Source organism: Tachysurus fulvidraco, chromosome 3, assembly GCF_022655615.1.
Source record: "Tachysurus fulvidraco isolate hzauxx_2018 chromosome 3, HZAU_PFXX_2.0, whole genome shotgun sequence".
Classification (NCBI taxonomy): Eukaryota; Metazoa; Chordata; class Actinopteri; order Siluriformes; family Bagridae; genus Tachysurus; species Tachysurus fulvidraco.
The window spans coordinates 10,722,396-10,735,024 of NC_062520.1; the positions used below are offsets into that span (position 1 = coordinate 10,722,396).

The 12,629-nt window shown below is 38.0% G+C and overlaps 1 protein-coding gene across 1 annotated transcript; it reads right to left on the bottom strand.

Annotated features, from left to right (window-relative positions):
- Window positions 1-164: 164 nt before the first annotated feature.
- LOC113644703 (myosin-7) lies at window positions 165-11,911 on the bottom strand. Its single transcript, XM_047810891.1, has 39 exons — window positions 11,808-11,911; window positions 11,558-11,598; window positions 11,232-11,442; window positions 10,673-10,816; window positions 10,422-10,578; window positions 10,250-10,277; window positions 10,061-10,166; window positions 9,869-9,961; window positions 9,692-9,755; window positions 9,478-9,576; window positions 9,279-9,382; window positions 9,055-9,193; window positions 8,748-8,866; window positions 8,512-8,661; window positions 8,233-8,403; window positions 7,819-8,128; window positions 7,617-7,693; window positions 7,310-7,515; window positions 6,949-7,072; window positions 6,712-6,848; window positions 6,375-6,630; window positions 6,032-6,274; window positions 5,773-5,949; window positions 5,547-5,692; window positions 5,366-5,456; window positions 4,897-5,286; window positions 4,606-4,732; window positions 4,410-4,528; window positions 4,133-4,329; window positions 3,828-4,011; window positions 2,900-3,065; window positions 2,695-2,819; window positions 2,244-2,552; window positions 1,901-2,104; window positions 1,501-1,797; window positions 1,168-1,272; window positions 804-899; window positions 587-721; window positions 165-282 (listed from the first exon to the last, which is right to left on the bottom strand). Exons 3-39 carry the CDS (start codon window positions 11,430-11,432, stop codon window positions 262-264), a joined length of 5,817 nt encoding a protein of 1,938 aa, XP_047666847.1. The 5' UTR covers window positions 11,433-11,442; window positions 11,558-11,598; window positions 11,808-11,911; the 3' UTR covers window positions 165-261.
- Between the last annotated feature and the right edge of the window lie 718 nt (window positions 11,912-12,629).

Consider the following 12,629-nt stretch of genomic DNA (forward strand, 5'->3'; position numbering starts at 1 on the left):
TTTATTTATTTGTTTGTTTGTTTATTTGATTGTTTGTTTGTTAGCTTGTTTGTTAGCTTGTTTGCCATTAGACTAATACAATAAGGATTAGTATGAACTACGTAAGTCATATTAACTATATCTTGCTGTGTTGAATGCATATAATACACAGTTACAAAGCAGTGTTCATTTGCACATAGATTTTATTCTATTCAACTACAGGCAAACTCATGGAGGGTGAGAGAACACTGAAATCTTTTGAGAAAGGTTCACATGAGAGCTTCACTCTTCATCGTGTCCTTTCTGTAACACAGAAAAATAAAGAAAGGTATACATGTTAGATTTACATGTTAGTTATAAATGTAGAATGTATTTTTATCACAATGTTTTTCTAATTTGTGAAAGCCATGTATTAGATATATAATAAATAATTTTGTAGTTTTGTGAATTTCTAATCCTGTTTATTTTGTCTGATTCAAAATCTGAAAGAAAATTTGTAAACCTGATAAAACATTTATAAAGTTTCTTAGTATTTTCTGTTTAAATTAAACAGTGTCTATCTAGTGTTTTTGTGTCTTATTTCCTTGCATTTATCACTTTTACTCACCTTGGATCCAGTGTCACGGCTTTTGGCTCTCAGCTTGTTCACCTGAGATTCAGCAATATCAGCCCTTTCCTCTGCCTCATCCAGCTCATGCTGTATCTTACGGAACTTGGACAGATTGGAATTGGCCTGCTCCTCCTGTGAAATACAAGGTGCAAATTTAGAGTGGATTAAACAATAAATATGTCAAAAAGGCTTATTATTACTACTTATTACTTACTGCTTCCTCTGCAGATCTCTTGTAGGACTTGACTTTCAGTTGAAGTTTGTCTACCAGGTCCTGTAGACGTGCCAGATTCTTACGATCTTCTTCAGTCTGTAAGAGAGTAAAAGAATGTGACAACAGCATGTTGCAGTACTTGCCCAGTCCACTGGATTTTACAGAGATTTCATCTTCTATGTTCATGGAATATTTAAGACATGCAATTTAGATACTTAAGATACTTAGATACTTAAGTACCCCAAATTCATCAAGCTGTGTCTTTAATCCACCTCCCTTAACTCCCACCCCCAACACACACACACACACACACACACAAACACACAAACACACAACAAAAAAGAACAAGAGAAAGAGGACCTACCTGGTAAGTAAGTTCCTTGATACGTCTCTCATATTTACGAATACCTTTGACAGAATCACTGGCCTTTCTTTGTTCCAACTCCACCTCATTTTCAAGCTCTTTCACCTATATAGAAATAAATCAGTTCAGTATAAACCTTACTTGCACCAACCTAATAATAATAATAATAATAATAATAATAATAATAATAATCATCATCATCATCATCATCATCATCATCATCATCATCATCATCATCATCATCATAATAATAATAATAATAATAATCAAGGCTAATTATTTCTTAGAATATTTATATTTAAATATTATTTTCTGTCTTTTTTTGTTACTTACCCTAGCCTCCAGCTTCTGGACCTGCTTCTTGCCACCTTTCATGGCGATTTGCTCAGCTTCATCCAGACGGTGCTGGAGGTCTTTAATGGTCTGCTCCATGTTCTTCTTCATGCGCTCCAGGTGAGCACTGGTGTCCTGCTCCTTCTTTAGCTCTTCTGCCATCATGGCAGCATCAGTGATGGCTTTTTTGGCTTTTTCCTCAGCATTCCTGCACTCTTGGACAGCCTCCTCTACCTCAGTCTGAAGCTGAGAAGTGTCTCCCTCTAGTTTCTTCTTCTGGTTCAGCAAGCTAGTGTTCTACAATTGTATACAAAAGTTTTATATTAATTGGAGACATTCATTCTATTACATTACTTTGTTTTGGAGGAATGATTTTATAGAAGATGGTTCAGTATAATACCTGAGAATGCAGTAGCTGAACCCTCTCACTGACATCCAGCAGTTCTTGTTCAGCCAGTTTGCGGCCTCTCTCTGTCTGCTCTACAAGGGATCTCAGTTCATCCAGTTCAGCCTGGAGTAGATTGTTGCGTCTTTCCACAATAGCAATGTTCTCTTTGAGATCATCATTAGCACGGAGCGCGTCATCCAGGTGCAGTTGAGTATCCTACAAAAAGTCCATAGTGAAGCAAGAATAAAATATCTAATTCAATAAGAAATCTATTTACTTTATTTATTTATCAGATGGTCTTATACAGCATGACATTCCTTTTAAATATTATAGATTTTTTTTGTTATTTGAATACCTTCACATGTGCATGGAGACTCTTGAGTTGTTTCTGGGCCTCTGAAGCCTGCCTGTTAGCCTGGCTGAGCTGGATCTCCATCTCATTTAAGTCTCCTTCCATCTTCTTCTTAATTCTGAGGGCTTCATTTCTGCTGCGAGTCTCAGACTCTAGAGAGCTTTGCAGGGTGTCCACCACTCTTTGGTGGTTCCTCTTGGCCTGCTCCATTTCTTCATCCTTTTCAGACAGCTTACGCTCAATGTCAGCCTTTACCTGGTTGAACTCCAGTTGAGCCCTCAAGATCTTTCCTTCTTCATGCTCAAGGGAACCCTAATAGATAAAATACAGATTAGCTGCTTTATTAACATCACCACAGCTGCTACTTTATCTCATGGGGATTCATTGTAAAGTGATTTCTTCCATTTATTAGGAACACATAAATCTTTCTATATTCACAAAATAGTCAGTGTACCTCAGCCTCCTCCAAGGCAGTCTGAATCTCAGCCTTTTCCTGCTCCAGCTGTTTACGGATTTTCTCCAGTTCATGAATGCTCTTGCCACTCTCTCCAATTTGCTCAGTGAGGTCAGAAATTTCCTCTGTTTAACAAAATAAAGTTTGTCAAAATGTGTTTGTAGAATATCTAATAACCTTCAATGTGTCACACAAACACAGGAACCTTGTAGGTTTTTGTTCTCCCTCTTCATGGTCTCCAGATGATCAAGGGACTCCTCATATGAGTTCTTCAGTTTGAAGAGTTCAGTGCTTAGAGATCTGGCCTCTTTTTGGGAGCTCTCCAGCTCAGACTGTGACTCTTCATATTTCTGCTTCCACTCTGCTAGGATCTGTTTTATACCAAATTGTTAAATTGGTGAAGTGACGTGACATACGGCTAAGTATGGTGAGCCATACCCAGAATTTGTTCTCTGCATTTGACCCATCCAAAGTGCACACACACAGCAGTGAACACACACTGTGAACACACACCCGGAGCAGTGGGCAGCCATTTATGCTGCAGCGCCCGGGGAGCAGTTGCGGGGTTTCAGTGCCTTGCTCAAGGGCACCGATGTCGTGGCCGGCCTGAGACTCGAACCCACAACCTTAGGGTTACGAGTCAGACTCTCTAACCATTAGGCCACGACTTGCCCAATGAATTACACATGGACTGCTAAGCTCAGAGGTACCAGAGTTGGATATATGATTCATTTAGCTTCATTTTTGTCAAGCTTTACCTTATGACATGCATGTTAATGTATTCTTGGAAATAACAGAGGGTTGTATTTTGAAACATCCTGCATGAATAAGTGTGTCTATACTGTAACTAGAGACATGCAGCACTTTAAGTAGAAATTGTCAAACCCCAACAGTTCTCTCTCTAGATGTCAGTATTGGTGTATTATCAAACTATTTAACTAAAATAATGATTTTTTTTTTGTTTATTTTGTGTCATGATTGACTGAAGATTATGAACTTTGTAAAGAAATAACTGCTATGGGTTGTTTACAAGTACCATACAGTCAGCTGGAAAATAGTGTATTATAAATGAACCTATGTACCTACTTATCTAAATGCAACCTATTTGCAAATGGAGGTTATCATATTGTTACCTTGTCAAAGTTCCTTTGCTTCTTGTCCAGAGCAGCAGCAGCAGCATTGGACCGTTCTACATCGACCATAAGATCTTCAATCTCATTCTGCAGTCTGTGTTTAGTCTTCTCCAGAGAGGAACATTTGGCATTTACAGCTTCCACAGCTTCTTCTGCATCTTGCAGACGCTGTGCAAGTTTCTTCCTGAAAAAGAGAAGGGTATGTTTCTGGCATTTCAGTGTGGGCTTTCTGTTGACAATAAATGTCATCTTTGTCATATTGATACATTGTTAAAGTGGAATCCGCAGAGTCAGTAGGTTCTTACTTTGCATCCTCCAGCTCTTCTGTTCTCTGGATGGCATCAGTTTCATACTTGGTTCTCCACTGAGCTACCTCAGAGTTTGCTTTGGAGAGACTGCGCTGTAGCTCAGCCTTAGCCTCCTGCTCCTCTTCATACTGCTCTCTGAGCAGGTCAGAATCATGACGAGCCGACTGCACTGCATGAGCCAGGGCATTCTTGGCCTGGAAAAGTGTTTTAATTGTTTGTATTTATTTAATATTATACTCTGTGAAAGGTTTTGAAGCACCAGTTGTAGAAATACCTTCACTTCCTCTTCAAGTTGTCTTTTAAGATCCTCAATCTGTTGAGTATAGGACTGCTTGCTTCTGGTCAGCTGAGAAACCAAGGAATCCTTCTCTTCCAGTTGTCTTGTGAGTTCACCTTTATTACATTGGATACATTGGTTTCAGTTACATGTGTTTAAAGGAAATACCCTCAAGCCTTAGCCTACTTCTTACCATTCTCAGTTTGCAATTTAGCTTTTTGCATGCTGAAGTCATTGATGCTGCGCTGGCCTTCCTCAAATTTACTCCTATACTCAGTCATCTGGTCCTCGAGAGTTCGGCACAATTTTTCAAGGTTTGCCTGGAAAAAAATGTAAGAAAATAAATATGGGGGAAAAAAAAGAAAATATATTTAACAGTCCTCTTAAAGATAAAATGTATTTGAATTTGATGAGTTTTGATGTGTTTATTTTAAGGATAGAATATAAATATCTATGTACACAGTGCATACGTATTGGTTGTTACCTTGGCTTTAACAATCTGCTCCATGTTGGAGACCACATCATCCAGCTCCAGTCTCAGTTCACTCTTCTCCTTCTCAAGCTTCTGCTTCACTCTCTGAAGGTTATCAATCTGTTCTCCCAGATCTGCAACACTGTCAGCATGTTTCTTTCTTAAAGTTGCAGCAGTGGCTTCATGATGCAGGGTGGCCTCTTCAAGGTCTCTGCGCAGTTTCTGGAACTCAGCCTCTCTCTTCTTGTTCATTTCAATCTGGGCAGAAGTGGCACCACCAGCCTCCTCCAGCCTCTCACTGATCTCCTCCAGTTCTCGAGCCAGATCTGCCCTTTGCTTCTCAACCTTGGCACGAGCAGCTCTCTCAGCCTCCAACTCTTCTTCAAGCTCTTCAATACGGGCCTATAGTATAAGATTTAATTGTAAGCACACCAGGTAGAATAAAAAAAAACTCTTTAATCTCATTAAGGTGTCAGTTTACCTGCAACTCCTTAAGTTTCTTTTGAAGTTGGGATGCCATTGCTTGCTCATCCTCGATTTTGCTGTTGAGCTGGCTGATCTCAAAATCTTTTCTGTTGGTTTTGATAAACATACAGGCATAGATGTTTAGTAGTAGTTGGTGTTGTTGTATTATTATTCCATTGTTATTGTTAACAACTTACTTTTTCAGCCTCTCTTCCAGCTGTTGCTTATCATTTTCCAGGTCCATAATATTCTCCTGAGTCAATTTTAAATCACCTTCAAGTTTTCTCTTAGCTCTCTCAAGGTCCATGCGTAGCTTCTTTTCCTGCTCCAGTGAGCCCTCAAGCTGAAACAAATAATATTCAGTTTTGTTATTAAATCTCATTTCGTGTAAGTGATACCAATAACTGTGTAATAAGTACTGACATCATCAACTTGCTGCTCCAGTTTAGCTTTAGCTTTGGTCAGAGTGTTGACTTTGTCCTCCTCACTCTGCAGATCATCCAGTGTTTGCTGATGAGCTTCCTGGAGAGCTTTTTTCTCCTTGGTCAGCTTGGCGATGATTTCATCCAGAGCCGCCATTTCCTCAGTCAGGTTTTTAACCTATTAAAGAAAACTCTTTGTTGGATGTCTTCTAAAGACATTAGTCTAAATTGTTATAAATGTAATTATAGTAAGGTTAAACCTTATTCTCAGTGGCATGCTTCTCCTTCTCCACTTTGGCCAGAGTAAGTTCCAGATCATCAATGTCTTTCTTGAGCTCAGAGCATTCATCTTCTAGCTTTCTCTTCTTAGCTGTCAGCTCAGCATTCATTTCCTCTTCATCTTCCAGTCTTTCAGTCAGCTCTTTGCATTTTGCTTCAAGTTGGATCTTGTTCTTAATCAGACCTTCACATCGCTCCTCAGCATCACAAAGATTGTCTTGCTCCTGTTTTGAAAAAAAAAAAATAAAAAGACACGAATTAATGTAAAATGCTGACTTCTGGCCTCTTCGAGAAGACAATTGCATTTTCAAACCATAAACTCACAGCCTGGACTTGGAGTTGCAGGTCGTTTTTCTCTTGGAGAAGTGAGACCATTTTCTCCTCTAGCTCCTTTCTGCGGGCTTCAGATTTAGCATAAGCCTCTTTTAGCTTTAGAAATTCTTCCTTCATGTTAGCCATCTCTTTTTCTGCTTCAGCAGACCTTAACAGTGGTTTAATCTTGAAATAAAGTTTCATCCAGGGCCAATTCTTGACACCCATAAAAGCACGGACATTCCACTGGATCACCAGCAAGGCATCCCTACAGGGTCAAGCAGCAAATTTTAGGCTATTTAAGACTAAGTAGTTAATCTATTGAGAATATAACCATATACAAAATTACCGTCGCTCAACAATTTTCTGGAATTCAACTCTTGAAAGAAGACCACGAGCCCGGGCCTGAATACCAGTGAGGATGAGGGCAAGACGGTCATCTCTCATCTCCTCAAGGGTTCCCAGGAGACCAGCCTTGAAGAACACCTTTGTGATTGAAGTAATACAAAAGATTTAGATTAAAATAAATAAAAAATTACTTCTGTCATTCTGTGTGAAACTTTATGAACCTGCTACAAAATAGTACCTTAGTATGACCAAACTTGTACTGGTTGTGGTCAATATCCAGGGATCCCAGGAGCTTTTCTGCTCCCTTTCTGCTGTCAATAAACTGTCCCTCAGGGATAGCAGAAGGATTTAATATACGGTATCTAAAATAATAAAATGTATAAGTTTGGAGTGAAAACTATGGTGGAAGTTTTAATTCTGTGATGTCATTTAGAGTTTTTCAAATGGAATTTTTATTGTCACAAAGCCTATACAAAATGAGTAAGTTTTCATTCATTTGTTTATTGTCTTATTTTACAAAAGAGGGATTTAAGAAAATATTGCTAAATTGATTAAAATTGCTCTTTGTGGATAAGCATTAATAAGTAACTTAAATGTACCTCTGTTTGAAGTCACCATACAGGATCCTGTTAGGGAACCCCTTCCTGCAGATCCTGATGCCCTCCAGCACACCGTTACAGCGCAGCTGGTGCATCACAAGAGGATTCTCCATGGCCCCAGGAGTCTTTGTCTCATTGGGGATGATGCAGCGCACAAAATGTGGGTGAGTTGATCTCAGGTTTGTCATCAGTTTGTTTAAATTCTCCTAAAGATTGAAGATAATTGGGAAGAGGTCTTATGGTAACCACATATATAGTACATGTTTTAGGGCATTTATATCTATGTAATACTAATGCATTATCTCACCCTGTGAAGAGCAGACACAGTCTGGAAAGAAGAACCCTTTTTCTTCTTTTCCTTTCCTTTTCCACCTGAATCCGTGGCTATAAGAACAAAATGTTTGACAATATGATTCTGTCTTGAAATAAAATAAATCCTTAAGGTCAAATGTTTGTTTCTTTATGACATTCCTCAGCCACCTACAGTACTGTACAGTAAGTCATCGTACCTGAATCAGCGCTAGCATAATTTGCAAAAAGGTGAGCAAGCAATTTCATGGTTGACTTCTGGTATAGCCCCACAACAGTTTCATTAAGTGGATCCTTGTTCTTCACCAGCCAGTTGTTAATGTTGTAGTCCACAGTACCAGCATAGTGAACCAGGGAAAAGTGAGCCTCTGGTTTTCCTTTCACAATCCTGGGCTTCTGGAAGTTAGCAGATTTGCCCAAGTGATTGTCATAAAGCTTAGCTTTGAATGTGGCATCACTGGCTTTGGGGAACATGCACTCCTCTTCAAGGATGGACATGATACCCATGGGCTACAGAAGCAAGAATGAACAAACATGAATTTATCTAACCAGACTGTGTTTGTCAAAGTAACTAATCACAAAACTCATGTCTTGAAGTTCACATTTATGCTTGCCTTTTCAATGAGATCAATACAAGCCTGCAAGTCCATGCCAAAGTCAATGAACTCCCACTCAATACCCTCTTTCTTGTATTCTTCTTGCTCCAGCACAAACATGTGGTGGTTGAAAAACTGCTGCAACTTCTCATTAGTAAAGTTGATGCACAGTTGCTCAAAGGTGTTGAACTGAAGCAGAAATGTTGTACCATTAACATAAGTAAATTGTAAAAATGTACACAAATAAGTGTAAAATATCCCATTGTGCTATGTTAAAAGAAGATAAATAAAACATACATCAAAGATCTCAAAGCCAGCGATGTCCAGCACACCAATGAAGTACTGGCGAGGCTGCTTGGTGTCCAGAGATTGGTTAATTCTCACAACCATCCAAAGGAACATCTTCTCATACACTGATTTTGAAAGAGCACCAATTGCATAGTACACCTAAAACAGAAAAGTGATTTTACTTTCTGTATCTTGTCCTTGGAATGTATATTTTTTTCTTTTCTTTTTCTATAGCATTTTTTTACCTGCTGAACATTTTGTCCTTTGGTAACCCATTCATTTCCTACTTTGACTCTGGGGTGACACAGAGCTTTTATGAGATCAGCAGAGTTCAGGCCCATTAAGTAAGCAGATTTGTCAGCATCTAGTTTTATGAGACAAATTAGGACAAATCAGAAATTAAACGATTAAGTGACAGATCATTAGACAACACATAGTCTAATCCCAGTAGCAGACAAACTTGTAATATGAAATTAGAAACCACTTTGGTTCTTTATTAAAGTGTCTTTGTCTAAGTATATACAGTTGATAAAAAGTCATGTATTTACTGACCTTCTGTGCCATCAGCCTCGGCCTGTTCCTCTCTCTGCTTCTGCTTAAACTTCATGTTGCCATAGTGCATGATGGCACCAATCAGCTTATAGATGCTGTTCTTTTCCTCTTGGGTAAATCCCAGCACATCAAAAGCTTCCTAGAAGTATAAGATTTATAGTGTCTTAAATATGAGGCAAATTACAGCAGCTGCCTGTTCTTCAGTTAAAAGTCTTCTCACGTACATCAGTAGCCATCAGCTCATCAGAATCATTAATAGAGGCTACTTGGGTCTCTCCTTGGGAGATGAAGGCATAGTCGTATGGGTTAGCAGTAATCAGCAGCATTTCTGTGACCCAGGAAACAGAGAAAGATATTTTTGTCACAATTTTGCATATATATGTACATATATGTTCATCATTACTATTGATATTTCATGCTGACCTAGCAGCTCAGGTTTCTTCTGAGACAAGATCTGATAGAAGATATGGTAGTCTCTCTCAGCTTTGAGCTGGAAAGTCACACGGGATTTCTCTAGAAGATCTGTATCGCCCAGAATAACAAGTGAAACAGTGATTATATACTGTAGTAATGGCATTGCTTACATGTTGAAAATTAATACAAATTGAGGGTAGGTTTACTAAAGGAACACCCTTACAAGTCTCAATGTCAGCAGATGCAAGCTTGCCAGTAGCACCAAAGTGGATTCGGATGAATTTTCCCTATTAGAAAGTAATTTTTGCATTATACTGTATATTATAGAAAATGATGTAATTCATAAAAAAGGAAGAAGTGCTTATAAAAATTTGCATCGGTAATAACAACAGGCACTCACAAAACGAGATGAGTTGTCATTTCTGATGGTCTTGGCATTACCAAAGGCTTCCAGAGCAGGGTTACACTGGATGATTTGATCTTCCAGGGTACCCTGAAAACAAAACAAGCAAAAAAATATTATTTTGAAGTAATTTTTCATGCAACATACAATGAAAGGTATGTTTCAATGTTGACAGGTATTTTTTTTAACCTTCTTTTCACTGGTGTCCCTCTTGGTAACAGCACTAGCAGCAATACTCGCAAAGTACTGGATGACTCTCTTGGTGTTCACAGTCTTTCCAGCACCAGATTCTCCACTACCAAAATTTTTTTTTTTAGTAAAATTATATCATATAATTGTACTATATTGTATAGTATTGTATTGTCTTTTGGAACTTACGTGATGAGGATAGACTGGTTTTCCCTGTCTGAAACAATAATGTTTTGAATTAATAAACAAAGCTTCATAAACAAACAGAAATCCAGGCTCCTTTCAGAAGTAATACAATATCATGAGTGATTCCATCTTTTCTACAAAAGCAGATTCTACATTTTGAATAGGTTGCATTTACCTGCCAACATGTACTGGTAGGCGTTATCAGAAATGGAGAAGATGTGAGGAGGAGCTTCACTCCTCTTCTTGCCTCTGTAGGCAACAACAACTTCCTGGTTGTACACTGGCAGCCACTTGTAGGGGTTGACAGTTACACAGAAGAGTCCTGAGTAGGTCTGTAGAGAAAGAACTAATGTGTACTGTTCTCAGAGCCATACAAGATAAAAGTTATAGTCTATATGTGTGTAAAATTTCACATGCACAACTCACGTAGATCATCCAGGCTGCGTAGCGCTCTTTGAGGTTAAACAGCACAGCAGGTTCATGCAGGAAGGTGAACATGGCCATGTCCTCGATTTTATCGAACTTCGGCGGGTTCTGAGGGTGAACATCTACTTCCTTGACGGTCACAGTCTGCAGGAAAAAGTAAATTGTACAGATTGTACAAAAATATAATATGGTAAGTTATACAGTATGTACACATATACCATATTTTGTGTCATCAAATAACTTTTGAAATTGTTTGTAGCATAATATATGACATTTTAATTTAGCATATTTTTGTTTTCATTGTTAAAATATTACTTAGAATGTTGTCATTTATGTTGGGAATAAATTTATTATGTCAAATATTTGGTTGTGAATAAATGTACGATTCTGAACAATAGTCCTTTTATAAACAGTGCTATTTTGTATAGTGGTGGATTAAATTTGTTGTTTAAAATAAAAAAGTTAATAAAGCCCTTGTATTTTACATTTACAGATGCAATGTGTACATCAATTATTTTAAATTTCAGTTGCATTCTTTCAAACGATATAACAATCTTACCGTTTTCTTAGAGGTTTCACAAGTGACCTTGTCACCATCCCGACTGACAATTGATGCTTTAAGGTATTCCTCTTCTGCATCGGGGACAAAGCATTCCTTCTTCATGTCGAAGGGTCGAGTCTGGGCCTCTAGTCGCTCCTTGTCTGACTTTCGCAGATAAGAGGCTGCAGCCCCAAACTCTGCCATCTGTGCATCCGACATCTTTCACCCTCTGATTAGATTCAGAATATTTATTCTTTTGTTAAAGCTATTCAGCAGCTGCATCCAAAGAAAATGACAGATTTTGTAGTGTTGTTTATGTAAAGCTTAATCTTTACGCCACTTACTTTTGCCGGTTCCCCTCTCCAAGAACTGATGGTATACTGCCCTGAGATGACACAATCAGAAAATATGAATTGATGTAACATCAGAGTCACCTAGATTTTACACTGTGATCAGCATCTTTCTAAAGGATAAAAGACTTTTAAAACTTATCTCAAAATACTTAGCCTGATATTTTCTTTTTAAATAAAATCCATCTCTAAAAATGAATTGCTCTTGGAGCTTTGAGATTCCAGGACTTCTCAGACGACTCACCGTTAGATGACACAATTCAAAACAAACTTTCAATGACTTGCTCCTCACTCCCTTTTATAATGTGAAGGCTCCTCTAAATATGGTTGCTGGCATCATATAATGCATTGTACTGTCTCAATATGGTGAGAGACCTGATAGCACAAATGGGGGCTGGTGTCTTTTATTCATGTATTTTGTCACCCATAGTCCCTTCAGAAGTAATAAAGAACAATACAGTATGTGTCAGGTATGTAATGCATAACAGGAAAGAAATGCAGATGGTGACAGCATCACAGACTTAAATAGTTGTGATTTTCACATAGATATTTTATGTAAATATTTGAAATATTCACGTATAATTTTACATTTAACATAATTTTATATTTGACTATATGCAAAGTGGCACATAATTATATGTAAGGTATATATAGTTATATTGGTCTGAATTTCGCAGACCAGTCCTTCACCTATTTTGAAGGTGGATGTAAATATGACAGTCAGATAACAAGGAGAGTCATCAATTAAAAAAGTTATAGTATTAATTATAAAGAGAACAGATTACCATAAAAATATAGGCTTATTGCAGAATATAAGCACATCTATTATTTGCTCTTGTGTCATATCTTGTGTTTGTTAACTATGATTCCGTATAGCTGTAACAGGTGCTTTCCCTTACACTTGAGGACAAAGATAACCCTGTGAAATTCTTGCCAAGTGCTTCATAGTGATTGAGGAGAACAGCATGTGCAGTCTGTATGTCCACAGCCATTTATGTTATCTTTATGACGGTGTGACCCTTTACTAAGGAAAAGCAAAATTGCTGCATACATTGTCCAGTTAACA

Coding starts and splice junctions, on each gene's coding strand:
- LOC113644703 (XM_047810891.1), bottom strand. CDS start 11,432: ATGTCGGATGCACAGATGGCAGAGTTTGGGGCTGCAGCCTCTTATCTG. Junction 9,194..9,278: donor ATGAGCTGATGGCTACTGAT/GTACGTGAGAAG, acceptor TTATACTTCTAG/GAAGCTTTTGATGTGCTGGG. Junction 8,404..8,511: donor CTGGCTTTGAGATCTTTGAT/GTATGTTTTATT, acceptor TTTCTGCTTCAG/TTCAACACCTTTGAGCAACT.